General features: G+C 46.5%; 1 protein-coding gene across 2 annotated transcripts in view; it reads left to right on the forward strand.

Moving 5' to 3' along the window:
- The window catches only part of LOC142560377 (uncharacterized), a 157,237-nt gene that overhangs the window by 128,802 nt on the left and 1,049 nt on the right, over nt 1-27,386 (forward strand). The window contains exons 17-18 of one of the 2 annotated variants that reach the window (XM_075672432.1): nt 1,227-1,317; nt 1,672-1,753. In XM_075672432.1, coding sequence (XP_075528547.1) covers nt 1,227-1,317; nt 1,672-1,753 — 173 coding nt within the window. The remainder of the gene's footprint in view (nt 1-1,226; nt 1,318-1,671; nt 1,754-27,386) is intronic. The other variant, XM_075672442.1, reaches the window with a different exon arrangement.

Genomic DNA, 27,386 nt, shown 5'->3' on the forward strand with positions numbered 1-27,386 from the left:
ATGTAACTTAATAGTGTTCTGAAAAAAAAAAAGAAAAAGAGAGAGAGAGAGCACCTTTTCTTAATCATGCTGTGTTTCACTTGTATTGAGCTTTACCAAGCTGCACCCGCCGTGGTTGCTCAGTGGCTATGGTGTTGGGCTGCTGAGCACGAGGTCGCGGGATCGAATCCCGGCCACGGCGGCCGCATTTAGATGGGGGCGAAATGCGAAAACACCCGTGTGGTTAGATTTAGGCGCACGTTAAAGAACCCCAGGTAGTCGAAATTTCCGGAGTCCTCCACTACGGCGTGCCTCATAATCAGAAAGTGGTTTTGGCACGTAAAACCCCATATTTTTTTTTTTTTATCAAGCTGCACCAAAATGCATATCTTCTGTCACAAAACGCTTAATTCCTGCTCCAAACCTGCTTTAAATTGGCAAATTTTCTGCTCCCAGAGCTGCTCTAAAACGCTCTTGGCCACTTCTATCCCTGGTTTTGGTCATTAGGACAAAGCAGAGTTGGAAACTTGTACTTGTTACTAGGTGGTTGTAGTCATTGCTACTTTGATATCCCTTTAAGGCATTGTGTGAGCAATTGTGTATGACAAGATTAGTGCATCAACAGCAAAAGCATTGATGAAATTAATTGTATTTAAATGTGTCACATACATCTTGAAACATTTCTGATGGAACATGTACAAAATGTTTTGCTCAGTGTGACTATGTGTCATTATATGTAGCGGGTTCACTTCGTTTATTGTTTTTTTACATTCTATTACACCAGGCATAATTTTTAAGTGGCTGGATAGGTGCATTTCAAGCCCTCTAGACATGAAATAGTTGATATTCTCGTATCTGATGTTCTTGCCGCAAGTTTTCGCATTGAGTCCATATTCTGTAAACTTGACAAAACTCACTAAAGAATTGAAAATTCCTAATCTATTCTGCAGCTGTACACTTTCTATGATTCTGAAGATGCAAGAAGTGCGGTGAAAGTAAGATTTTATTCAGCAGAAATAATTGGCACCTGAAAGAGATGTAGCCATTTCATAGTATGTGATGAAAAGTGGGGTATTATTTATGGCATCTATAGTGATTTTGATTGGGCTTTGGTGTCATTAAATAATGACATCACTTTCATGGCATTTATTGATATATGGAGTCTAGACTTGCATACTGTCTTGTGAACATAAATATGCGTAATGTTTTCTCCTTTGCTCTTGCTTAGTGGAAAATTATTTTTACAGTTATCTTGCCTTTCCTCTTGCAACCAGAATGCTTCCAAAAGCAAGAAGTCTAGGAAAAAAAAAAACTCGTCAACCGATGTCACATCTCCAGGTTAGTATACTACAAGTATATACCTTGGTGCAGTTGTAAAAGCACATGCCAAACACAGTCAGTACCAGACAGTCTAGTGTTGGTTTCTTTGCTTTATTTCTGCTTGAAATTTGATAACTTGCTGAGTGAGCATTAGTGGTGCCTTTATATTGTGAACAGAAATGGAAATTGTGTGCTCAAACCTTTGTTTCTTTTTGTGCATGTCTGTCCTGTGATACCTATTGGCATTATATTAGAGCAAGCTCTTTTAGATATGCTAGGATGTTACGAGTTAAAGGGGGCACTGATTTTGCAAATAGCAGCAGCAGTATAGGCACAGTGAGTGTAATTTTTTTGTGTCTAACATTATTGCAGATGAAGTGTTCCTTCCAAAGGATATTGATTTGGAAAATGGAGACTTGGATGAATTAGAACGTGAAGTGGAAGCTTTTAAAAGGCAAGTTACCATAAGGGCGCTTTGATTAAGGCATTGTTTCTCAGACTCATCTTGGACCCTCCGGGATCCTACAAAGGATTAAAGGATGTCAGTAGGTGCTGCTTCATAGACTTGCCATGGGCAGCTTTAATCTCTCAAAATCTGTCTTGGTGTTCATTGCACAGACCAAGAGAAAAATGAAAAAGGCACTGACATTAAGCAGGACTTGTAGCTTCAACTGTCAGTGGTTGAACTGGATGCCAAGAAGCTAATTTATGCTCTGCAACATTAACTTTCTCATTGATAGCTTCGGTGAATGAACATGTAAAGCGGCTAAAACAATCCTGGCAGTTTAAAATACAGCCTGGCTCATATCACGAATCTCAAAAAAGGCTTGCAAAAGTATTTTGAGGTGCCAGCAATTCACTATGTATGAAATTCACTTCTAAACATCGAAATAATATGTGCACTCTTTGGTAATTTCCTGGAGCATGAGTGCACATATTCAAGATTCCATAAAGCTGTTGAGCCACTTAATGGCAGAAATGAGCACATGCATGCACGCACCACACTATTAGTGCACGCTGGTAGCCAATGTTACTGTGCAACTTGTGGTGGTTGCGTGCAGCACAATGCATGTTTTGTGCACATTGCTATGTGCATTTGTATGTGTGACACACGCTGATGAAAGCTCCCTGTATGCCTGGATGTCTGGCACCCTTTGGCTTCTGCCAGTCACTGCTCACAAAACATCTAGACAGAAACAAAGTGCTGTAGATGGATAACTTGGTTTGCAAGTAGATATGTTACTACTCAATATTGTTGAGATCTCTGTTGATAGCAGTTGTCAGGCTTAAATGCCTGATCAAGCCAGACGCAGTACAAAATGTGTTATTCGACAGGGTCAGTGGTCAGAGCAACGCTCTGCACACATTATTGAGAGAAACCAGCCATGAACAGTGGATGATAAGAGTGGCATAGAATCGAGCAGAAGGCATCACTACAAAATTACGCCCCACATCTCAACCATTGTCATGCTGTCACTGCAAATGGAGGTTTTGAGGAGGCACCCATGTCCATGCCAGTGACGTATCAAGACGAAAATATCGTGATTTCTGCTCGACTCAGTGGCCAAATTAGTACACAGTCGTGCAGTCGGAGTCTGAATTATCGCACGGCGTGCTGTAAGGTGTCTGACATTCCGGTCGTTCTTATTTAAGTCTATGAGGCTACCGGTGGTCCTGCGAATAATCAAGCATGTCCAATTAGCGGTGTCTGAATTATGGGTCGGCAACTATAGCCTGGGCATTCATTTTCTCTCAGCTGTGGAACAAAAATGCATATAACATGTCTCTTTACTGTAAATTCTGTTGTGTGTTGACTTAGCTAATTAGTAGCTGAAATTAATTTGTCAATTTATTATTACTGATCTAATGACATAAGTTTGAATGCTGAGTTTTGTTTCACATTTAAAAACATCATGTGCAACAGTTTTCGGCCTGCTACATATTTGTTTATTTTTTTCACATTTTATTGTTGTAGCATGCACTACGAAAAAAATCCAAAGTGATCCTGCACCTGTGAGGCATGTGGGCATGGTAGCAGCACTCTAAAGAAGGGTTTCAAACAACTGTACGAAATGGCTGACTTGGCAACTGCATGAATGTGACAAGGCGACAGCGTAACTGTTGGCTGCTGCTAAGGGTAATCATACTTAAAATTGTCCTAAGCCCTATGCCAGTGAGCTCCTCTCATGCTCACAATGTCAAGCCGCTGCTTCCTCTTAGCATCAGCCAACAGTTACACAAACGCCTTGTCACTTTTATGCGGTCACCAAGTGAGCCATTTAGACAGGTCAATTTGAAACCCCCTTTGAGTAAGAGCAGTCATACTTATTACGTTGTCCCAAGCGTTATGCAGGTGAGCACTTTTCATGCTTACAGTGTCAAGCAGCTGGTTCCTCTTAGCATCAACCAACAGTTACACCCACACCTTGTCACTTTTATGTGGTCGCCAAGTTTGCCATTTAGACAAATAAGTTGTTTAAAACTCCCTTTGAGTACATGAATTATACTTATTTTGTTGTCCTAAGCCCTATGCTAGTAAACACCAATCATGCTAACAGCATCAAGCGGCTGCTTTCTGTTACACAGACACCTTGTTGCTTTTACGTGGTCGTAAAGTCAGCCATTTAGACAAATATCTGGGAAGGCATTCTGTAGGAGTTCACCTAGGGGACTATCCATTTTGGCCGCTGCATATAATCAGCAGCGGCCGAAATGGACAGTCTGCTAGGTGGACTTTTACAGTATACCCCTCCCCCCCAGGTGCACTGCTGCTGTGCATGTAACGTGCACAGGTGCGTGTGCCCCCCCCCACACGCGCGCACGCACACACACACACACACAGTAAAATCTCACTTGAGTGAACTTCAAGGGACCCAAGGAAATAGTTCACTTAAATGAAAGTTCGCTAAACTGAATATTCACTAGAACATGGAAGGGCATAGGGCACAGAAGACATCAAGTCAAACATGTGGAATGCACTGAGGCTCTTAAAGCACAAGAAGCAACAAAGCTGTCCAGACAATTTATGTTCTTGTGCGTTGCCTCTGGCACAGCCTGTTGCTGAGACACAGTCTCGTAGCTTTCCAAGTCATGCTACAGCCTCGGCTAGAATTACAGAATTTGAATCTGCCTCTGACATTGCATATTCCTCGTCGCACTCTTCTTCATGACGAACACTGGAAACAATTTCCAGATCTCAGTTCAGCACAGGTAATGAGCTCACTGTCACACTGGACAAAGCCGCCATTGGAGGGGCGATTTATGGGCTGCAGGCATCAGCTATGCCATGTCCACTGATCAAGTTCGTTCAACTGAAAGATTTTTGCATAGAATACATAGGAAAACTGCCGGGGATTTTCTGAAAGTTTGTTATTCTCAAAATTCGTTAAACTGACGTTCATATAAATGAGAGTTTACTGTATAAGGAAAATATAAAAGAAAATAAAGCAGGTTGGAAGCTATTGAATACGACGTTTCTGGATTAAAGAGTAATTTGGCATTCAAACTTGTATGAGTAGACCAAGAATTAATAAATTGTCTAATTAGCTAATGAAACATAAGCAATTCCAGCAGAAACCATCTTGGGATGACAGTTCATGTTAATGTGATTAGTAGAGACCAGAACTGTAGCTAAAGTGCCCTTTTTTTTCTTACGCCATTATCATGCCTATTTAACATGTAAGGACGAACTGTGGGTCTATAAACATTTTAGTGGCACCTTTATTGTGCTTATAAATGCATATTTCGATGTTGGTGTCTATATTGGACTTTCAATACCTTTTTCCATGTTTTTTCCTAGCCTCATTTTGTTTATAATGTTACCATTCGCTGGAGAACTTGGCTGAAAGCTTTTGATTACATGTCAAACCCACTTATAACAATACCACATTTAACAATTTATCATATGTAACAATGAGCAGCCATGGCATCGTGAACTTTTATTTGTGTACCGCTAAATAAATGGTTTATTACAATGCCTGCATGCTGCACACCTTCGCCACACCCGCTGTTTTGCTGCACACCCCACATGGCACAGCTTCATTGCAATGCCCCATGCATCCACCAGCCTCTCGCGTCTGTCACTCATCTCCCTTCCACCCCTCTGACGTCTGTGCAATCGATGTGTGTATAGGAGGGCAGGAGAGGGGTGGCAGGAGGGGTGGCAGAGTGTGGCAGGAGAGGGGTGGCGAGCCTGGTGATATGGCGAATTTGTGCCGTGCTGCATGCGCGGCAAGGCAGGTGGGTGCAACGGCTTGCTTTTCTTTCTTTTTTTTTTTCTTTTCCGGGACTTCGCATTCTTTTTTTTTTTCTGCACATACTCCCAATATTCAGATTTAACTGTCATAGCCAATAATGTGGCATGCGAACATTGTACAGTCAACCGTTAGTTCGACCCTGACGGGACCGACAAAATAGATCAAATTGTCTGGCGGGTCGAATTCGAGGCGTATGTACTGAGGGTGCAGGGGGGACGCTTGCCCCACCGCACACACACACACACACACACATACTGTTGGAAGTGGAGGGGCAAAGCATGCCATTTGCTTCCCCACTTTTGAAAGCGGGCACTTTCAACTGCACACTGGAAATTCCAACAAAACAACAGCTGAGGCCAAATTTTCTTTCTGAATGCATTAGCTGCGTAACACTTTTCTTGATTATGTATTCCCTGTTTGTCCAGTTAGGATTGTCTATCATGCCTCGCCTCGAAGAGCTGTAGTAGACGACGAACAGGGTGTGCCTTACATGGTGGCATTTCGGAGAAGATGGCTGTTTGGCAGTTCACACCATAACAGATTTCATGTTGCACTTCTGGAATAATGCCAAATTTTTTGGGCGCTGCTTAATCAAATTTGAAAGCACAAAATTAGCTTGCTATATTTCACCTATGTGTGAGGGGGGAGTCTGAATAAGGTGTCATAATCAGCCACACAACAATGACGTGCCTTACTGTATGAAATTATTAGATTTTGAAATTCCAAAATTATTTAATATGTATATATGTTCAGAGGCTGTCAAATTTCATTGTGCAATCACCACTTATCCTAGATATGTTAGTGAAAACGACCTTCAGGAATGTTGACACTTGGGCATGTTGGTGCCCAATCATTTTTCTGGTGATTGTACTGTGCGGCCTTGAGCTTTTTTGTGTCATGTTTTTGTTTTTATTGCGACAGCAAATATATGGGCACTCCAGATGCATTTCTGCCATCGGTGTCGGCGTGATGTGCTGTATTAAGTCTAAGTGTGATAACACCGTGGCTGCGTGCCGTATGCTGTAGGTGCGAGTGAAAGCGTGCAAGGGTAAGCCATGGATCATGGTTTGATCTTGCGTGCAAGAGAGGAAGGCGGGGAGGAAGCAAGCCATTTTCCACAATGCGCAAGGCACCATGGGGGGTGAGGGGGTGGGGGGAGTTCTACTTGAGTAGCGGCTGCGTATCGCGTGACTGAGTGCAGCCGTGTGAGTTTTGAAAGCGATTTGCAATGAGTACAGAGTCTATAGTTCAGTCACAGAGTAAGACATATAGGAGGTGAAACTCCAGTCAGCGCGAGCGAGCGCGGGCGACCAGATAAAGTCACAATTGTTGTATGCGCCGACGGGGCCATATACAGTGGCGGCGCCATGCGGCGCGTCGTAGAAGCCGCAGTGAAAAAAAAAATGCAGCGCCCGGGCAGGCGGCTCCGGCCACTCCGGCGCGCTCTCAACGGCGGTAATTTCTTTCCAGGCCGCTAGGCGCCGCCAGCACAATAGCGGCTCCGCGGGCTTGTGACCTTTTCTGGTCACCGCAAACAGCGGAGTTTCCACTCCTAAATATTTCTTGCTCCATGAGTTCGGTACAACTTTAGAAGGCAGCGGCATTTGGTTCTCAAAGGCGGATGCACACAAGGCTCCACCAATGGTCGCACACTCTAGACTGGTGTCATGAGCCGGACAACCGGTGATCCTGCCACGCAGTCCGTGTTTCGAACTGGGCCAAGCCGCATCAGCGGTATTGTTTCTTTAGTCACTGAGGCATTTGGCTGCTGGGCGGGGCCTCTTCTACCTTCTTAAGTTGTACCCGACTATAGGTGCGCCGAGGGCTCATAGCTTCGTGTACGCTTTGTTATCGCCACTTAGTTTATGTTTAAGTGATGAACAGGACGGATGAACGGATGAACAGGATGTCAATGACTGGTTGGCTACGTACGAACGGGTGAGCTTGCACAATCGATGGGATGATACCGCCAAGTTAAATGCCGTCATATTCTACTTTGCGGGAGTAGCTCACCTGTGGTTTAAAAATCACGAAGCCGACTTTCAGTCCTGGTCCGCGTTCAAGACCAGTTTCGTTGCAGTTTTTGGTCGCCCTGCTGTCCACAAGTTGCACGCCGAGCAGCGGTTACGAGAGCGAGTGCAACAACCCGGTGAAACATTCACCTGTTATATTGAAGAGGTTCTCGATCTATGCAAACGTGTGGATGCGTCTGTGCCGGAAAATGACAAATTGAAGCACATTTTGAAGGGCATCGCCGATGACATTTTCCAAATGTTGATCGCCAAGAGCCCGCGCACTGTAGCAGAGCTCATAAACTTGTGCCAAAGCTACGACGAGTTGAGGAGGCAGCGCGAGTTGACTAGGCGCCCCTCAGTGGCTGATGAGGCCCTCTCTTCCATGACAGCCTTCTCTGATCGTTCCTCCTTGCTCACACGAATCCAAGCTTTCGTGCGGGAGGAAGTTGCATGTCAGCTTTCTCTGCTACCCTTCGCTGAGCTACAGCAGCCGCTGCTGCAACAGCCTCCTACACAGCTCGCTCCTACGCTCCGGCGGGTTATTGAAGACCAAGTTGCTGAGGCTCTACCAATGCAGCATCAGCAGTACCCTGCCGCCGCGCCACTTACTTGCGGATCCGTCGCCGCGCAGCCCCCTCTTCAACCACTTGTTGCGCTACATCCTCGGCCGCCACCACCCGTTCATAGTCCCGTTCATCGACCTGCTCCTGCCTTTACTAATCCTTGGCGCACGCAAGACAACAGGCCCATATGTTATGCCTGCGGTATTCCCGGCCACGTTGCACGACTCTGCTGCTGCCGCATGCTGCACTCTCATGAGTTTGTGCAGTTGCCTCCCTACGCCAACGTGCAGCCTTTCCACGACACTTATTTTAGTCGGCAGTCGAACAGGCCACCAGCCGAGTGCCCGGTCCTTACACGTCGTTCACCTTCCCTGCGTCGCCGCTCGTTGTCCCCCATGCATCGGCGCCCTTCACCCACGCAAGAGGAAAACTAAGCGCCACAGTTCAGGAGGCAAGAACTGCGTCGCCATCGATCTGTACAAGTCCTCCATTGTCGCCTTCGAACGTTGTCGATCTTACTGTTGACGGCGTCCCTACCATTGCGCTAATTGATACTGGAGCAGCCGTGTCTGTCCTAAACGAACGCCTCTCTCGCACTTTACGAAAAGTTACGACGCCACTTTCTGGGTTTTCTCTTCGCACAGCAAGTGTCCAGCCAGTTCAGCCTTCAGCAGCATGCACAGCTAGAGTTGTTATTCAGGGCGTTCTCTATATTGTGGAGTTTGTGGTTCTCCAGTCCTGTTCTCACGACGTGATACTTGGGTATCACGTTGATCTTTCGCGAAATAACGCCGTCATCAATTGTGCACATGCTGAAGTCGAATTATCGCCTCTGTGTGATGTGCCCCTCGTCGGCGCCACTTCTCTTCCCGCTAAGCTAGTTCTTCGAGAAGACAATGCCATACCGCCGTACTTGTCTGCCGTTGTTCCTGTCTTCTGTGGCGCTGTCTCTGAAGGCGCTGTCCTCTTCACTCCTTCAGAACTCTTCATGGCCCGCAAAGACGTTCCCCTGCCTTTCGCCGCACTTGACATTTCAGCCGGTTTCAGCGCCATCGTTGTCTTCAATCCGCTTCCTACAGCCCTGATGGCTCTTCGCGGCGAAGCACTTGGCCATGTTCAGCCTATTGACGACGTGTTTATAACCGACGTGCTGGATGCTTCGTATGCAGAGCTCACCGACTTCTGTGCACTTTCCACTTCTGCTCCGCCATCACCTGACTTATTCACACCTTTCATTGCCGATGACCTTACTTCTGAGCAGCGCTCCCAGCTTCTTTACCTGCTTGCCCAGTTCCGCTCTTCTTTTGATGTCGCTCAGCCTACTCTGGGTCGCTCGTCAACCGTCAGCCACCACATCGACACTGGCTCCAACGCGCCATTGCAGCAGCGCCCGTACCGCGTATCCACCAAGGAGCATCAGGTGATCAGTGAGCACATGGACGACATGCTTCAGCGCGGCATCATTCGACCTTCCAATAGCCCGTGGGCATCACCGGTGGTTCTCATCACAAAAAAAGATGGTTCCATTCAGTTCTGCGTCGATTATCGCCGTCTCAATAAGATAACGCGCAAAGACGTCTACCCTCTACCGCGCAATGACGACGCTCTGGACAGCTTGCAAGGCGCTAAATTCTTCTCTTCGTTGGATTTACGCTCTGGCTACTGGCAGGTCCCGATGTCAGCAGTTGGTTGCCCTAAAACTGCATTCATTATGTTAGATGGTTTATACGAATTTAATGTGATGCCATTTGGGCCTATGCAATGCGCCTGCTACCTTTGAACGAATGATGGACAATATCTTGCACGGCCTAAAATGGAGCACGTGTGTGTGCAATCTCGATGACATCGTTGTGTTCGCCCCTGATTTCAGCACGCATCTTCTTCGCCTTAGGCAAGTGTTGACGTCCTTGACCAACACAGGCCTGCAACTGAACCTGAAAAAGTGCCAGCTCGCCACACGCAAGCTCATGATTCTAGGTCACGTCTTATCGCAAGACGGCATTTGCCCCGACCCATCAAAACTTCGCGCCGTGGCAGAATTTCCGAAACCTAAAACACTCAAAGAACTCCGCGCCTTCATCGGCCTCTGTTCTTACTTCCGACGCTTTGTTCGCAATTTTGCCTCGATAATATCACCTCTGACACAGCTCTTAAGTGGCGCCAGTGACCTGTCCTCCTGGTCTCCTGCATGCGGTTACTGACCATCACGCCCTATGTTGGTTATCTTCTTTAAAAGACCCGTCTGGACGCCTTGCCCGCTGGGCTCTGCGCATTCAAGAATACGACATACACGTCATATACCGCTCAGGTCGCAAGCACACTGACGCTGACGCTCTGTCCCGCTCTCCGCTGCGAGCCGACACGGCCTCCCTCTCCACCATTAAGGCGGTATCCTCGGTCGACATCGACACCTTCGCATTAGAACAGCGCAAGGATCCTTGGGTGGCCTCTCTTTTGGATCTCCTTTCTGGCTCGCCTGCATCTCCCATCTCCCGCTCCCTGCGTCGCCAGGCTGTCCATTTTACTGTCCGGGATAAACTCTTGTATCGACGCAACTACCAGCCCGATGGTCGCAAGTGGCTCCTGGTTATCCCTAGGACTTTGCGTTCCGACATGTGCGCGTCTTTCCATACTGACCCACAATGTGCACACGCAGGCGTTTTGAAGACGTATGACCGCCTGCGGCAACGTTACTACTGGCGAGGAATGTTTACTTTTGTCCAAAAGTTTGTCCGCTCGTGCCCGCAATGCCAACGCCGCAAATCTCCGCCTCATCTGGCCCACGGATTATTACAGCCGCTTCTGTGCCCTGCTTGTGCCTTCGACCGTGTGGGAATCGACCTGTACGGGCCGCTACCACTAACACCCGCTGGAAAACGATGGATTATTGTCGCAGTTGATCACCTTACACGCTATGCCAAAACCGCTGCTCTACCTGCAGCGACCGCCAGTGACGTTGCATCCTTTCTGCTCCATCGTTTCATTCTTCGTCATGGCCCACCTCGGGAGCTGCTGAGTGATAGAGGCCATGTGTTTCTGTTGCAGGTGGTTGAAGCTCTGCTTGCTCAACGCTGCATAGTTCACCGGACCACCACGGCGTACCATCCTCAAACTAACGGACTAACGGGTTTCAATCACACCCTTGGTGATATGCTCGCCATGTACGTTTCATCAGAGCATACAAACTGGGACATCATCCTCCCATTTGTCACGTACGCATATAATACGGCTACACAAAGTACCACAGGATTTTCTCCATACTTTCTTCTCTACGGTCGCAATCCTTCCCATACCATTGATACGGTTTTGCCTTATACACCAGACGCGTCAGAATGTGCTCCCATTTCAGCCGTCACCCGATCCGCCGAGGAATGCCGTCAATTAGCCCGAAAGTTCACCTCCGCTGACCAACAATGACAAAAAGCCAATCGTGATGGCGATGCTACGAATCCGAACTTCGCTCCCGGCACCCTTGTCTTGTTGTCTGTGCCTTCTACCACGCCTGGACTTTCGACAAAACTTCTCTCGCAGTATGATGGACCATACCGCATCGTCCAACGGACCTCTCCGGTCAACTATGTCATAGAGCCGCTTACATCGACATCCGACAAGCGCCGCCGTGGACGGGATGTTGTTCACATGCGTCGCCTGAAACAATTCTATGACCCGCTCGTCTCCACGTCGTAAGTCGTCAGGATGGCTCCGCTTTTGCACCGGGGGCAATTGTAATGAAGAAGAAGAGCACAAGAACAAGGCCAGCCAGATCGTCTCTTCCATGCCTGCTGTGCAACCAGTGGGCCAGCCGGATCGCCAGTGCTTGGCACGAGTGTGAGCCGTTCGGGCAACCAGCTGTTCCTGCTCTGCGTCACCTGCCTCCTCGGTTACGAAGAGTCGTTACCCTCGGAACTGTTCAGTGCACCCATTACAGAACATATAAATCGTGCTGCGCGGTTTTGGACTGCTTCTATGGTGTTACTGAGGTAAATATGATGAGGGTTCCAAATACACGCATCATATTCAAGCTTTGTGCGTACATAAGTTTTGTAGGCCAGTTTTCTAACAGAGGGTGGTGACAAAGTTAGATTTCTTCGGATGAAATCCAGTGACCTCGATGCGTCTGCTGCAATCTTTTGTGTTCTGCCCAGGTTAGTTTTGTAGTAATTAAGACGCCAAGGTACCGATATTCTTGTACTTGTGAAACTGGTGTCGAGTGCAACGAGTATGTATAAATGGGAGTTAAAGCGTTTTCGAGACACGTGCATAAGTTTACATTTCGAAACATTAAGCTTCATCATCCACTTAGAGCACCAGTTTTCAATTAGGTATAAGTCATTCTGCAGATGTACGTGATCTTGGGGGTTATTGATACTGCGGTAAAGTATGCAGTTGTCAGCAAATAGACGAATTATAGATGAAATTCCGTTAGGTAAGTCGTTGATGAATATTAAGAAAAGAAGTGGGCCAAGAACCAAGCCTTGGGGGACACCAGATGTTACTTTTGTTGTTGAAGAATGCTGATCTCCTATAACAATAAACTGCACTCGGTCTGTTAAGAAGCAGTTTATCCACGATAAGATTAATGGGTGGACACTGAGTACACCTAGTTTATAGATAAGTCTTTTCTGAGCGACGCGATCAAATGCTTTCGAGAAATCAATGTAAATGACGTCATTCTGAAACAAAGAATTTAAGTTAAGATGAAGCTGAGTAGTAAATTCAAAAAGCTGCATTTCACAGGATAACCCAGGGCAAAAACCATGTTGTTTTGAATAAAAAAAGAATGAGTTATCACTGAGGTGTTGTGCTGTGTGTGCATATATGATGTGCTCCAGAAGCTTGCAGGATATACTAATTAGTGAAATGTGGCAATAGTTAGGACTGCATTGATTTCCGGATTTGAATACTGGTACAGCTTTCGCAGTGAGCCAGTCTTTTGGAACAGAGCCCTCAGAGAAAGACTGCGTGAATATTACCTGTAGGATGCGACTACAGACGGTATTAGTAGCCTATAGAATTTTTTCAGGAATATTGTTAGGTCTGGGAGCACATTATATTTTAAGTTTGTTAATTAGATAAAATATACCAGTAGAAGTAACAGTGACAGGGGGCATTAGGGTAAATCCCGATCTCGGTACTACAGGTGCACCACCATTTGGCTTGCGAGTAAGAACTGACATGAAGTACGCATTCATTACACCTGAGCGTTCCTCATGAGGAACATGTGACCCATCAGGATTGGTTAAAGACATATTAGAAGAGCAATTTTTTACATTTAGAATATTCTCAGATTTTTGGGGGTTAACGCGCAAAAGATGTAACATTGTACCGATTAAAAAAAATGCATTGATTGTATGTATCGATTAAAAAAGATGTATCGATTACACCTTAGTATGATAGATGAACATGGAAAAGATAGCCTGGATAGATCATGAATGTTTAACCTTAAAATTTGGGAGAGATACTAGCACAAAACATGAATAGCATCAGAATTTCTAAAAATGAATGAAAAGCAAATACCAGACTTTGCAAAAAACATGGAGAAATGGAGGCATGGAGAAGAAAATGGAGGCATTTCCTACAACAGTCTGGGAATATAAGGAACTGGTAGACGTTATGCAGAAGGAAATAAGACAGACTATAAAAAAAACAAGCTGTTGGATTGGAAAGAGGAAACCACTAAGTAGTGGGACAAAGAAATAAAGCAAACTATAGAAGAGCGTAAGCAGGTGTGTAGGGTTCATTGAGAAGTTAAAAAGTTGTCATTACACGAAGAAGAGGTGCTCCTTAGATGGAAAAAATACAGAGGAAAGGAAAGGGCGGCAAGTGAGCCCGTGCAAGAAAAAAATTAAACACACAAGTGAACGTTGAGTGCATAACATTTGTAAAAGAAACAAAGGTGCGCCAGAAAAATTCTGGAACCATGTAAGAGCACTTGGAGTTCCAACTGAAAATTTGCAGATGGCTATCTATAAGGGATGAAGACGATAACATATTCAAAGGAATTGATGTGCTGTGGTACATCACAGACACTGTTAGGGCTAACTCCGGCACAAAAGAAAACATAGTTCAGACCCAAACAGATCCAGCATCAACAGAGAAGCCTGAGAGATCAGATTTACCCTACAGTACTTTTACTGGTAAAAAGCAGAAGAAAATTTTCCTAATAATACCGCCGCAGGACCCGATGAAATCCCGATACAGTTAAACAAAAACTTCGGTCTAAAGAGCAAGACACTGCTTACGAATGCCATTGAACAAGTGATTAAAACAAAAAATATATTCTAGTTGGATGGCGTTAAAGCAAGATGAACCTCACCTACAAAGGCAAAGGTGACAAGGATAGGATGAACTTCGCACATTGTCATTGCCGTTGTCCTGTGGAGGTGCCGTGGACGTGGCACTTGGAGGTGCCACATCCCAGAGCTGACATGTACTCATCAAGCCAGCATCATTCAATACATTGACCCCAACACTCCTTTCTCTACCCGGGTTGACTGGGTAGAGAAAGGTAGGTTGACTGGTTGCTTTGGTTTGGGCCAATGGTCCTTCCCGGACAAGGGGGCTGCTGTGGTGCAGCGCAACTGAGCCCAGCAGACCCTCGGATTGCCTTAACACAAAAGAGATCAAGGCAAACAACCATAGAGACCACCAAAGACACCAAAGCTGGGCAGCACGACCGCACGAGGGTGCCCCACGACCAGTTCTGGCAGTTCTGCCTCTGGGTTCAACTAAGCCAAACAAGACCCCATGGATCAACTGGCGCACACAGCGAAGTTGAACAACCTTAGACGCATGCATCATAACTTAATGAAAAGCTTTCCACCTGACTTGTCAAAAATCACAGCAGGGCGAGCCCACACTCCGAGAAACTTCTTCCCGCCTAAGTGATGCCGCTTCCAGGTATGATGGAACCAGACCTTCCGTGCTTTCGCAAGCACTTCATGAAGGCCCGGTGCCCGTCCCCCGAAAAATGCATTACAGCGTGCTAACCAAACTTGGTATGAGCACTCCACAAGAAGCACGAACTGGTTGATCGCCTGCTTAGGCAATGGGTGCAAGAAACGAACAGTCTGATATGGAACACCCGAGAGACTAAAACGACTAGCAATCCCGTTGAAGAAGAGCTGCGGGAAGCAAATACTGCGATATGAACCGTATCCTCATGACCGCCACAAAAAGGGCACACTCCGCCAACCGGGATGGCCTGTAAATCATCCGCGAACACCCCTGTGCCAGGTGGTACATGAACGTAGCTCGCCTGGCATCGAGGAAGCTAACCGTAATGAGGTTCCAGCTTGTCCTGTGGAAGGACAGATCGTACCTTTGGCAATGCGGGGTGAGGCCTGTGGTAAGGATATTGACTATTTCTTAGATTGGAGTTGAAACTTCATCGATGCCAGGGTGAACCTTGCGGAGGCGTACCAGAGAATTGGCAGCAGCTGCATAAATGGCGGATAGGGATCCTGAGCGAGGCACACAGTGAGAAAATGTGCTTTGCGAAAACAAATGGAGTCGAGTACTAAGAAAAAAGGAAGTAAAGCTTTGACTCAGGAGCATATTCAAGTTAAGAGTGACCTGGGTCGACATGATGTGTAGTGTGGTAGCCATGATGCCCAGTTCGGGAATTCCGAGTCCTCCCTTATCCTTGGGCAACATAAGCACCTGCTGAGCTACACAACCAGTTGTCCCTTTGCAAAGACAACGAAAGAAAACTCTCTCCAAGATAAGCTTGGTTCTATTTGGAACAGGAGACACATGCTACATATGTGAGAAAGGAAAACAGAAGTGAGCTAAGAATTGTTGCTCGCGCTGTCAATGGACACGACGCCCGCTGAATTTCTGAATCATGGTTTCAAGCTTTTCCTTAGCTTGCTGCCAAGTTTCAGGAGAGACTGGCTGGATTGAATTGGATGGAAACCTAAAATTTGCAACTGCGTTTTCACGGGTGGACCATGAACGGGCTGTAGACTGGATGGAGTGGAATTCAAGTACACGGCTGCACTTTTCGACCTATTCAACCTTGCACCACTCGCCCTGCAGTAACCGTCCATGACATCCAAGGCAGTGCAAACTGATGCCTTGTCTTGGAAGGTAATAGAGAAGTCATCTGCATAGACGAAAAGTGCAACTGGGGGGGAACCTGGTGCGAGTAGGAACCTGCCAATTTTACTGTCACAGGACAACCTCTGCAGAAGCGGTTCAAAAGCGAGTACGTAGAGGGCAGGCGAGAGAGGATCCCCCTGCCGTACATCACGTCCCACAATGAATGCCTCCGAGATGCAATCCTGTATGAGAAGAGCAGAAGTCGGTTGAGAATACAAAGCTTGGACCATCTGCCGAAAACCCACGCTAAAGCCAGCCTCTTCCAAAACCCGGAACAGGTACCTATGGCTAATGATATCAAAAGCCTTCTCCCAATCAAAGGAGCAGAGAATACCTGGAAGTTTCCTGGCATTAGACCACAGGAGAAAGTCCCTTAGTGCTAAGCCATGAAGGTGAGTGGAACACCCTGGACACAACATGCCTGGTATGGACTCAAAACACTGTTGAGCTCTGGAGCGAGTTGCATACACAGGCACTTTGCTATGAGCTTGTATTTGCAGTTCTAGAGCTGCCACTTCTATGGGTGCCGTCGTGTCTGTTGATAGAAAGCTTTTGAGGCTCCCGCTAAATCGGTGAAATAGCATGCCCGACACAAAACCCAAACGCAGTTCGCATGTAGCACATGCGAACTGAGCACATACCAGGTAGAAGCTGCCCCAAAAGCTTCGCATCAACAAACATGGCAGCACCCATCGAAGCGATGGCTCTAACCGAGCACCAAACTGGGCCCGGTTCGAGGTAATGCGTGAAGTTCGTAAGCTAGGAGAAGGGACTGCGGTTATCACTCTCTCAACTAACGTGTGTAACGAAAACTAACACAGCCTAACTTGGCTGGTGAAGGTACGTAAAGTTGATTGCTGAAAACTAAGCGCAACAAAGTGCTTGCTGCTAATAGAATAACCTCTACATTGTAATTAAATGGGAAAACTCAGAATCTAATTCTAATCATAGAATGGTATTTTATATTTTAATATTTCTAACAGCTTTTCTTCGATGGCATTGCTGCGATGGCTTTTCTTAGTGGCATTGCAAGCGCAAGACGGTTGCTGGTGTAATGGTTTCAGGACTTACTTTTGGAAATGCAGTTGTTTGCTTGTAGTCAGGGGTACAATATGGGCTCGATGGCAACCAAAGGTCAGTGGATGCCTCGCATTGAGCGTTTACGGGAAGACTACAAATGAAGCTGTGCAGGGTGATATGGGCTAGACAAGTTTTGAAGTGAGGGAAGCTCAGAGTAAAATTGATTATGAAGAACGACTGAGGAACATGGAGGAAAGTAAATGAACTGGGAAAGTGTTCAGATATTTGTACAGGAAAAACATTTATTCACAGTGGAGGAGAACAACTAGGAAGCTTACTAGCAAGTATGCAACCGGTTTGTTGAGCAACGTGGCATCAAAGAACATCAAGCGGAAAGTCATAGAGGCTGAGATATTCTCATTGGTGGCGGCGATGGAAAAGAAACCTGCCATGAGTAACTAAAGAAGAAAAAGCAAAATCAGGAAACAAACAATTTATGATAACTCAAAGGGAAGCTCATTACTTTTCGAAGCAAGATCGGGATGCCTTAGACCATGCACTTATAAAGCAAAATACAACAAGGAAGAAGAACCATGTGCTAGCTGTGGTAAAGCTAGGGAAGCAATGGAGCATGTTTTATAGGAATGTGAAGATATCTGCCCAGCGATCGTTTTAAGCACCTCTGGCCTCATTGAAGCCATTGGGTTCAGCTAGAGCAGGGGGAAAATAAACGTGTCCGCAATAGAGATTAGTAAGAGGTGATTCGAGGATTGGTGGAAGCAAAGTAGGCAAACGACAAAAAATGGAGGCGCACGAAAACAAAGTTCCCATTAGGGGTTCAGAAAGTTTGGTATAAGAGCTTGGTGGCGCAACCCACCGCCTCATTCCAAAGGGGACGCTCGTAACATCCGTCCATCCATCCAGCTATTTGCAAACGCAAAGCCCTATTAAACTTCACACCTGTGTGTCCCAACACTAACACCCGCAAAGCTTTTTGGGGCCACAAAAGTTTTAGTCCTTTGTTCTAAAACTCTCTAATCTGAAAATAAAAGGGAAGCAGAATGCAGCAATAATGAAACATAGGTCACTTTGGGGACACAATAAATATGACGTGGTGCCTGGAATCTGGAAAGGAGTCATGGTGCCAGTGCTTGCTGCCATTGGCAAATGCCATTCTGAGCCTAAAATTCGACGTATTGTCGAGATTGGAAGTTGACCAAAGATCGGTGGGCCTGTTGGCTTTGGGAGCCCAAGGCAAAACCACGAATGAGGCACTGCAAGCGGACAGGGGTTTGGCCTCTTTTGAAGCAAGGGAAGCACAGACCAAAATTACTTTTGAAGAAATGCTTGGGAACATGGATCAAAATAAATGGGCAGCCAAAGTGCACAACTATCTGTACCTAAAAAGCATGGACACAGAATGGAGGAAGAGGTAAAAAAAATTGACAACTAAGTACAGGATAATTGAAAATGTAGATAGACAGTCAGGAGTAATCAGAAAGAAAGTGAGAGAAACAGAAACAGCGAATTGGATGCAAAGAATGGCAAAGAAAAAGACCATGGAGATCTACAAGAATGAGAGAAAAAAAATTAGAAGGTAAAATCTATACGATAGTACGAAGGGGTGTGCCCTGCTACTTGATGCCCGAGCGGGTTGTTTTAGGACAAAAACATACTGTAGCAAATATTCGCAATTAGATGAGGCGTGTGTATGCTGCAGCAAAAAATCTGAAGACCACTCAGCACATCCTAGCTGTGGTGGCTAGCTACCATATCCTAACTGAATGCGAAGGGATTCACTCCGCAAGACCAGTACGTAACATACAACTTCCAGAAGCACTTGGATTCAAAGTAGGCGTTGAAGTATCAACTGGTTAGCAGTCGAGATAAGCAAGAGGCATTTAGAGTATTGGTGGAAAAAAAGCAGGGAGGAGACTGATACGACCGGATCTATTACAGGCATAGGCAGCGGTAAAAGGTAGGTAGAGATCAAAGAGATGTGTACAACAATTCTAGAAGGAAAAAGCATTGATGGCATACCTGAGTAACTCAAGCAGGCTAGGGGACGATTTGTCCCCGCCCCTTTTCAAAGGGGATGCCAATAAATCACCATCATCACCACTCCAGCGCCCTAAGTGAGAAAGTGCCGCAACTTTAAGTCTCCCATACGAATTCGGGACCTTAGGGAGCACGTTGTTTTTACGTTTTACGAAACTAACCTTAGCGAGGTTGGCCAGTGTACAGTCGGCCCGCCAAGTAGTGTACCTGCGCCGCGTGTGGATTGCGTTCACGTTACGTAAGACTATGTCATCGCCTTTAGCTTAGTCACCCCAATGCGCTCTTCATCTCCGAGCGGCAACAGAATGCATCGAGGCTTTGCTCGTTGAACGTAGACCACCAAATACAGGAAACCGGCTTGACTCGGAGAAGTCTGCTTCGCATTAAAAGAACATCGCGGGCGCGCAATGGCGTTGGCACGGCACACGAAGCAACTAACAGAGTATGCTATGTGGCTAGCAGGCGTGCGGGACCTGTTCGCTGATACGCACGCGAAAGGTACAAGCAAGGGAAGCAAACGACGTGGACGGCGGTTCTTTACTGTCTGTCATACGTCACTTCCGGCGAGTGGTAATGGCGTTTTCAGTTTCGGCCTGAAACGCATCAATCTTTGCCAGCGTTTTGTAATGCACCCACTCGTATTTCAAGCGTAGAACTTTACACATAGGTTACTTTATGTCTAAACTGAGTGGTTCAGACATAAATGAGTGGTTGAAAATTGCGTTGTGGTTGGCCTTTAAGAGCAAGCTTTAGATCGGGCCCAACTCCGACGCGGCCTGTTCAAATACATGTAACACGCAGAAACGCTTTTTCTGAGATAACCCCTGGACCCATATTAATGAAATATTTTGTTACGTTTGAGTGTGGAAGGTACATTCTAGTGACTGATGGAAGCGGAATTTCGATTTAGGGCCTGAATTTTGTTAAAAGAACGTTTAAAAAATAGAAGCACAAAATTTACAAATTAATAGCTCTGCATCAAGAACAGACATCGAGGTTCTGTAAACGGCAAACATTAGATCATTCGAAACGGATAAATTCGATATGTCAGTTTTAATATTACATGAATTCGTTACGTTGTGTACAAGGGTTTTGCAAAAGCTGCATTTTCGCATTACTAATTTTTTTTTAGATTCATGTGTAACATATCAATTTTGTCCGCTTTAGATGTACTATTAGATGCAATTCACTAAATTTTCATATCATTTTTCATTGCTGAGTTAAAGAGTTGTAAACTTCATAGTTTCGTTTCCTGAGAATTTGCGATTTTTGCCAATTAACAAAAATTGACGATCCTAAATAAAAAATTTGATACCAAGAGTCACTAGATTTTAAGATTTCCTTTTAAATGCAACAAACCTCGTCAACTTTGGTGTAGTGGTGCCAAGAAAAACGAATTTTCATTTTACAGGCATATAGGTGAAAACACCCGAGCTAATGCTTCCAGTTAAATTGGTGCATAAATCAAAAGGGTGCACATGGTCATAAAGGGTATTTTCCGACCGCCGCGCAGAATATGTTAAAAAATTTGGATGGCAGCAGTAACCTTGCCATGGTTCACGAGACAGCAGCGGCTGAGCAAAGCGAATGTGGGAACAAGCTGGAAGGCGGGGGAAATTAAGACAAGATGGTTCACTGGCGCACAAACACGTGTTCACTTTGAAGGAAATTTGGAGCTAGAGCCATTGGAGAATTTTTCGTGATACCGCTACTGGTAAACCGCATTCCTTTTCCCCGAGCCGTCGACCGCGTGAGAGGCCCGCGAATTCACCAGCACCCGTCACGTGGCCCCTCCTTCTCGGAAAAGCTTACAAGTGCAGCCAGCTAGCGCTGGAAGGCGTTTAGCCTCGTTTGTCTGCGCCCGTGCCTGGTGGAGTTCTAAAAGGGCTTTTTATTTGTCACAGCTGTACGAGTGGCCGGCAAAGATGTTCCGCGTGACCGAACGCATTCTCCCCGACATAAATCTGGGTGCGTATTCTGTAAGAGTCCACCTAGTGGACTGCCCATTTCGGCCGCCGCTGATTAGTTGGAGTTGTACGAGCGAGAAAAAGACTGGCTGGGGGCATCTTTCTCCTTCTCGCTCGTACAACTCTAGCCAATCAGCGGCAGCCGAAATGGACATTCCACTGGGTGGACTCTTACGGAATACACCCCCTGCTTTGTCGAGACAGATCTGAATAGATATTTCACGAAGTCTTACATTATTTTGCCCGTGCTGTCTTGGTAAAAATGTCGAGAGTCGCAGTGTAGCAGCTTTACTCTTGCCAAGAAAACATATTTAAGAAGTATTTTCATGAATAAATGCAAATAATTTTAATTTGTGGCCTGTACAGCATGGCCACAAATAACGAACGCATACGTAGCATGTCTACTGACAATACAAATGTAAACAAACTTGCGAAATTACGCGCGTGTTTGAAATTAGTGAAGTGATTAACAGGCAAAAATACTGTTTGTGAAATATGTCGCCCATTTTTGTATTTTTTATTTCTTTCTTTTTATTTATACATACTGCAGCCCATCAGGGCTAAGGCAGGAGTGGGTGTACACGTAGGGTACTTTGTCTAAATTAGCTGAAACTGAGCGGTTGAACACTGCGTGGCAGTTGGGCTGTGTCGTAAATTGTATTATGCCTAAGGGCAACCTTAAGCATTAAAAATAAGTAAGGCAGCAGCTATATGCACGCGATATTTGAGCGATGTGACGGGCGTACTTTGTCATGTCTTGGTTTGGGGCCCGGTGGTGGGGCATGGTTGTGACATCGCGAAAAGTCTTAGATTCCCGTTGTTACCCGGTCAAGTACAGTCGTACGCCCGTAAATATATTGCGAACGTGCCACGAGGCCAACGTTTTAGCGATAGTATACTAGACCTAGTTTTAGTAAGCCAGTTGCGAAATGCGGGCCGGTTAGTACGTCGTCTTGGAATACTAGTGTAGCGCATGTTAGACGTGGACACTGAAGAAAACATGAACTCACAGACATGGCGCTCAGACACGTGTTCGTGTTCTTTTCTGTGTCCACTTCTGCTCACACTACACTAGTATTGCGTTCTGCATCGTCTGCGTCAAATGCTGTGGCGCCATGTGGTAGGAATCAAAACACTTCCGCGGCTCTCGGTGGCGCCTAAGGCCGAACAGCGTCAAAACACACAGCTGATCTAAGTAATAATGACAAAACATCGCCGATCATCAGCGTTATATGAGACTAACCGAAGGCTGATTTTGCCACTTATTTCTTACTCTCGTGACGGAGATCAAGTACCAAGAATTCAGATCGAAGTGGAATGCCTAGGTGCTGCCGTGTTGATGTGCAATCACGGTAACTGGTTGAAGTCTTCGCACGGATTTCCAGACAAGCAAAAGTTTCTGGGGCGCTATTCTTGACATTGTCGGATTCTCCCATAGTGTTAATTCGCCATCTTGTCAGCTCCGATTGGTTCAGAAGGCTGCTACAGCCTGTTGGCTGAAAATGGCGCCATTACAACATTTTACGATATGGCGGGACTTGAAGAATGTCCGGACATAGCCTCCTCTATTGGAGGCTATGGTCCGGAATAACACCCCTGGATGGCCAAAAATTAGCGACGGCAACAGATCGGCCCCAGCAACAGAGGGCGAACTTGGCGCTTGTCGCCTTCGCGGGAAAATCCCGTGGTTGTGGTTGAGCTTTAACTATTAATAAACACAGTCTTGTTCAAAACTGAAGCCCTTCTAACGACGCGTCGGCGCTTGCTTGGAAGCTTGAAGAGTCCGTGCGACCATGTTTCACCCGCCATGTTATGCATCACAACGCGTTTTTTTGTTGTTGTTGTCCTTAGGTGAATGCGAAACAAATTATGAAAAATTGACGCGGACAATGAAAAGTTATTTATCTTGCAAATTCAAGTTAAAGCAGACGAAAAAAAAAAGAGGCCTATCCTTCCGTATTTCACTCAACCAGCGAGGAGTTATGCTGCTTCCAATAAAAACGCGGCTTTCATTCAGAGATAGGGAAGCTGTCTTCCCATTCTTCCCATGACAACCCGTAGCGAGGGTGTTCTAGCCACCCTACCGTAGCCGCACCTTTTGACGGACGACGTTAGCGGAGCACTGGCAGCGACTTCTGAGAATTTCTTCAACTGCAACACCTGTTGAACGTTTGTGATGCCTCATTATTGTCGCAGTAGGGAAAAGAAGAAATAAAGACCAGTGCACCCTAATAATAATTGCTGCCGACGCATTTGCACTAGTAGAAAGATAGCACTTGGCCGTTTCTATGTCTGCGTGCTGTAGTTCACTTCAGCGTCACGAGATGGCGTTACCAGTACGGTTGTGCACGCCAAACAGCTTCAGTACGCTTACGGGCAAGCTCAAACTCTTTAGTGGTGGCCTGATCCGACGGAATCGGAACGCAGTACCCTGTCAATAAGTTGGGCGCTATGCGCCGTCCCATACGATCAAACACCCTTGTAAAAACCTGAATAGCAACCGGGCGTGATATTCTGGACATATACATTCGGTCATGTTGTCGAATTCGGCACCTTGTCAGCTCTGATTGGCCCAGGCGGCTGCTACGGCCTCCCTGATTGGCTTAAAATGCCACCGTTACAGAATTTGTCAATAGAGAGTTTTAGAATAGGGGCACCAAACGTTTTGGGGCCCCAAAGAAATAGCGTCGAAGCCACTGCGCATGCGCAAGACGCAAACTCCGTTTGGGTTTTGCATTGGGAACGCTATTTCACCGATTTAGCGGGAGCCCAAATAGCGGCCCCAAAAGCTTTGCGTCGGCAAACATGGCGGCACCCATCTAAGCGACGGCTCTAACCTAGCACAAAACTGGGTTCGATTCGCGGTAACGCGAGAAGTTCGCAAGCTAGGAGAAGTGAGTGCGGTTATCGCTTTCTCTCAACTAGCGTGTGTTATGAAGATTGACTCATTAGACGCCGCTGATTTTGAATTCGATTGTGGATTTTATGGCTCGTAGGCCTAACGCGGCTAAGCTTGGCTGGTGAAGGCTAGTAAAGTTGGTTTGCTCAAAACTAAGCGCAACTAATTGTTTGCTGCTTACAGAGAATAACCTCTAAATTGTACTTAAACGCGAATACACGCAAGTAAAAATTATTATTCCTATCATAAAATGGTATATTTTATTTAATTATTGCTAATAGTTTTTCCTTGACGCCGTAGTGGCGCTGTCAGCGCAAGACGCTATCCGCAAACGTCAAACCCTATTCTAAAACTCTTCACTCCTACGTGCCCCAACGCTAACACCCGCAAAGCTCTTTGGGGCCCCAAACTATTGGGGCCCCTATTCTAAGACTCCCTAATATCCGTAATACTAGCCCGGGCCCAGCACGACATGAGAGTGCGCCAGACTGAGCTTTCTGTAAACCGTTGGAGAGCGCACCTATGATGTCGGTGGTGAAAGAATTCATATTCTTAAAAAACTATGCAGTTAAAGACGGTACATGCGTTAGAAATTTTACATAGACAGGCGCATCAACATACAGAGTACATGGTGCGTCAGCAGTCGCCTCACAAATTCCGTAATAACCATAGGAGCGACGCCATGGTCTTCACGATCGGACGCGCGCTGTAATCATAGCAGTAACGCCACGGCGTTCGAGATCGGACCGCGCGTCGCCCGATCGCGAATTTCATGGGAAGGCCGTCAACAATCTAAGCAGGCTTGGTAACTATGGCGAGCCGACTTCCGCTGTGCCCTGCTGCTATTGGTGCCGCCCTGTGATGTCGTGAGAAAGTGAAATATGACAGCTAGAGCCGCGGTAATTCGAGATGAGGGTAACTCTTATTTGGTGGTATTTTTCTCTGACGGTGGACGGACCCCTTGCATAATCCCAACAACCCTGTGCGCACACTGGGTTCCCGCCACCATCGTGAAGGGTAGACATTCGGGTGAGCACAGGACGCGCGTAGGAAGTTTGGGGCCGTGCGAATTCTGCTATTAGTCTCATTGAGTTTGCTGCGGTGTTCTGGCATACAAAATAGCATGTTCGCTACATATGTCCATAGGAACGCTAGCTTTGTTCCGGGCAACAGGATTGGTAGATTTTCGCATGTTCCCGTGCTTGGACCATGAAGGCGTCGTTATGTAAAAAAAAAATAATAATAAAGAAAAGGCGGCGACGGGAAAAGACCTTGACTGCACGAGCTACAAATTTTGTCCAGTCTTGCGTCGTGTCTAATTCCATCAGAGCAAATTACTTGAAAAAAGAAGGTGGCATGCTGGGATATGACGCACAACTCACGCTGCGCGCTGTAGCTCGTGTGTGCAAAATGGATAGCTAGCCATATGTGTGATGTACGCATTCATTTTAGCTGCACTTCACTGTCACAATTAGCGTGAAATACGAACGACGGTCGGCGCGCGTCCTGTAAGGAGCCCGCGTGGCCCACAAACATCCTGCGCTCGCCCGCACGTCTACCCTTCACGATGGTGGCGGAAACCCAAATGCATGTGCAGGGTTAGCATTATACAAGATAAATCTGACATAACTTGGATTTGTGTGCGTTACCATAATTACTGTTGCTCATTCTTCTTTGACGTGCTGGGATTAGATCTAGAGTAGTGGTGGAACAGCTGCACCAATTGCGCCATACTGCATCGAGAGCGGGCCCTTGCGCCATCCTGCGCCAAAATGGCATTTTAGCGGTAAATTGCGCCGAGCCTGCGCCAAAGCAGGCATGAGTGAATCCCTCCTTCCGTCAACGCTTCGCAGCTAGCGAAACAAATCAAAACCAACAGCACGCTATCATCACCATCATAGAAGTAAGCAGAGGCCTGACCATAGTTTCTCACAATATGTATAGTGAGAAACTGTATGCCTGGCACCACGGAGTTTACCGAAGGAGGATGTCACATTCAAAGCTTAAAGTTAAACTTTTTCGATGTTTGTGGGTCATAGTGGGGCTTTGCAAAAGAACCGCTGTGGTCAGAATCCCACGCGGTGCATAGTTTAAAATAGTATTAGCGAATGAGGTCGAAGGTGGTACACGGCCACTTCGATAGGTGAGGGCATGTTTGTTGACGCAAAAGTTTTGCGACGAGCTTGGATCGCTGCGCCATTTCGGTGAAATAGTCGCCGACGCAAACGCTAAACCCTATTTGAGTCTCACGCATGCGCAATGGCGCTAACGCCATTTTTTTTTCTTTCTTGCGGCTGCAAAACCTTTGCGGCCCCTATTCAAAAACTCCCTAATTTGAATGGCATGACATTAGTATATTGAGCGATGGCATGGTCAGTGCAGGCGCGCGTACTGATCGGTCTTGCGGTGAGGCTTTGCGCACGAGCCGTGACTGTCGTACTGTGTTGCATCCTGGGTTAATAAACACGCGTTTGTTGAACTGTCTGTGGTGTCTTTGCGCCGTATCGACGAACGCGGCCGCTTGGCCGGATCGCGCCCGGACCGATTTTTTCCGCACGGATAAGTTGGCCGCTTTGGCCGCAGCCAATCAGAACCCGACACTGCGGAAGCGCTGTTGAAGGAATGTAAACGAATGTCTTTCTCTGGGCTTTTCGCTTCTGTTATTCAAAAGCGTCAAAACGGCAAGTTGGGCCAGTTGGTTGGGATTCATAGACACAAGACAAGGACAAAGGAAGGTATAAAACGACAACACGGCGCAAGGACAAAAGAAGGTATAAAGCGACGACACGGCGCCGTGTCGTCGCTTTATGCCTTCTTTTGTCCTTGTCTTATGTTGCGCTGTAACAAATCTTGAAAATCGACTAGACAAGTGGCGAGTAAAATGCCAACGATCTCGTCGTCTTCATCTGAGCTCATCATTTTGCAGAAGTAGATAGCGGACGAGAGCGCGCCGACCCACGAAGAAAAAAATATCGAAAATGCGCGCACAAACCCAAAGTGCCGCGAGATGGCGGCACGTCCCTGAAATTGCTAAAAAAATTGCGAGATGCCCCGCCTTCCCGGCGGCGCGGATAGCCAGACAACGCGGCCGGTCTGAACAGGCGCGGGCGCTCGCCGCCTCGCCGCTTTGAAAATCCGCTTGTCCGCTTAGACGCCCGCGAAAACCCGTCTCCACAACATATCGACTATATCAGTTAGAATTTGCA

This window comes from Dermacentor variabilis, chromosome 1 (assembly GCF_050947875.1).
Source record: "Dermacentor variabilis isolate Ectoservices chromosome 1, ASM5094787v1, whole genome shotgun sequence".
In the NCBI taxonomy this organism is placed as follows: domain Eukaryota; kingdom Metazoa; phylum Arthropoda; class Arachnida; order Ixodida; family Ixodidae; genus Dermacentor; species Dermacentor variabilis.